Here is a 1,980-nt window from a genome sequence, read left to right on the forward strand (position 1 = left end):
TGGTATTACTGATCAGTCCCCTATATGTAATTTCTCTAAGGGGCGAGGTCATATATCGGTTATTATTACCCACCGCATCAGGGTCATAACTTGTCATATCTTATCATGTTTTTGAAAATTTCCTTTTACTGATCAGTCCCCTATATGTAATTCCTCTAAGGGTGAGGCCATATATTGGTTATTATTACCCACCGCATTAGGGTCATATATCAGTTATTATTACTTACCGCATCAGGGCCATAACTTATCATATCTTATCATACTTTTGAAAATTTCCTTTACCATATCTAACTTGAGTCATAACAATGCATCTTGGAATAAAAATAAATGAACTTGTAATATAAAATAATGAAATATAAACATATTCCGTAGCTATACTCAAAACGAAAAGCCCACTTACTGAGTCAGCAACTTCTTTGGCTTTGGACAGAAACTTTACGAGACTTGAACTTGATACGATCCGTTAGGTACTAGCCTCTTGGATCGACAAAGTCTTGGAAGCACTACCTATCTCTTTCGGTAAAAGAAAGCGAAGAAGAACCTGACGTGGAACTCGGAGAGAAAGAATTCACCTTTGAATCTTTCCGAGGATGGCTACTTATAGCCTCCAAGGAATACGAAGGGTTAAGGTCTCAATTAATTCATCATTTATGATCTTCATTAATTAAGAAGAAGAAGAGTTATAGGCTCCATAAATTCTTCATTTATGACCTTCATTATGATGACTCTTCAACTTCTCCATTAATTAACATTATGATGACCTTTCGAATTCTCCATTAATCGTCATGATCATAGCTATTCGAATTCTCTCTCTTTGTATCAAGTAAATCCATATTTGATCTTGATCTCGACTAGCTTCCAATGACATTGTTTATTTCTACGTGTTATGCGTGTGACCCTCCAGGTTTTATACACGAAGGCAGTGAAAATCCATACACAGACTAAAGTAACTGTCTAGCAATAGTTTTTAGCCACCCAACGTGATAAAAACTGTATACCACTATGAAATCACAGACAGATAAGAGCTCCACATGTGACTCATTAAATTATCATGATGAAGAGCATAGAAGAAACATATGAATAACTAGACCCAACATTCGAAATCCCTAAGATCAAAACCGACACATGACACAAAGTAATCATAAGCTTGGGTTAAATTTTTTATGGTATTAAGATTTATAGGATTGAACCTAAATTAACCTTTAAAGGTATGTCCACTAGTATTCATCACCATGTCCAAAATCGGGTCTACACATCCCACCCTCCTTATTGGAAGTTTCGTCCTCGAAACTTGAGCTCGCTTGATCTTCGAAGAGATATGGGTAATGCTTGCGCATCTTTTCCTCGGGTTCCCAGGTAGCTTCCCTTTCAGTGTGATTGGACCATTGTACTTTGACGTACGAGATAGTTCTTCGTCTAAGTTCTTGATCCTTAGTGTCAATAATTCGAATGGGGACTTCTTCATACTTCAATTCTTCATTCAAGTTCCCTTCGACTAGGAATGGTCCAGTTTCCAAGATATGGCTCGGATCTGCAACGTATCTTCTTAGTTGGGAGACGTGAAAGATATTATGAATCCTTGACATATCTGGTGGTAATGCCAGTCTGTAAGCTAGTGATCCTACTTTCTCTAGAATTTCGAAAGGCCCTACATATCTAGGATTTAGTTTCCCAGCTTTATTGAATCGAACTACTCCCTTCATTGGCAAAATCTTTATATAGGCCTTATCACCCATTTCGAATTCCACTGGTCTTCTTTTCAAATCAGCCCAACTTTTCTGTCAATCTTGAGCAGCCTTGAGTCGTTCCTTGATGACAGTCACTTTTTCTACTATGGTTTGGATAAGCTCAGGTCCAGTTATAGCTTTTTCTCCTACTTCATCCCAATATAGAGGTGACCGACACTTGCGCCCATATAGAGCCTTGCATGGGGTCATTCCAATGCTTCTATGATAACTGTTATTATAGGAAAACTCGATT

General features: G+C 37.7%; 1 protein-coding gene across 1 annotated transcript; it reads right to left on the minus strand.

The window, feature by feature from the left end:
• Window positions 1–1,217: 1,217 nt before the first annotated feature.
• On the minus strand, window positions 1,218–1,736 carry LOC121999515. Its single transcript, XM_042554187.1, has one exon. The coding sequence runs from the start codon at window positions 1,734–1,736 to the stop codon at window positions 1,218–1,220; it is 519 nt and encodes a 172-aa protein (XP_042410121.1).
• Between the last annotated feature and the right edge of the window lie 244 nt (window positions 1,737–1,980).

This window comes from Zingiber officinale, chromosome 7A (assembly GCF_018446385.1).
Source record: "Zingiber officinale cultivar Zhangliang chromosome 7A, Zo_v1.1, whole genome shotgun sequence".
Classification (NCBI taxonomy): Eukaryota; Viridiplantae; Streptophyta; class Magnoliopsida; order Zingiberales; family Zingiberaceae; genus Zingiber; species Zingiber officinale.

Bases quoted from the DNA above. Each gene is read 5' to 3' on its own strand.
- LOC121999515 (XM_042554187.1), bottom strand. From the start codon at position 1,736: ATGGGTGATAAGGCCTATATAAAGATTTTGCCAATGAAGGGAGTAGTT.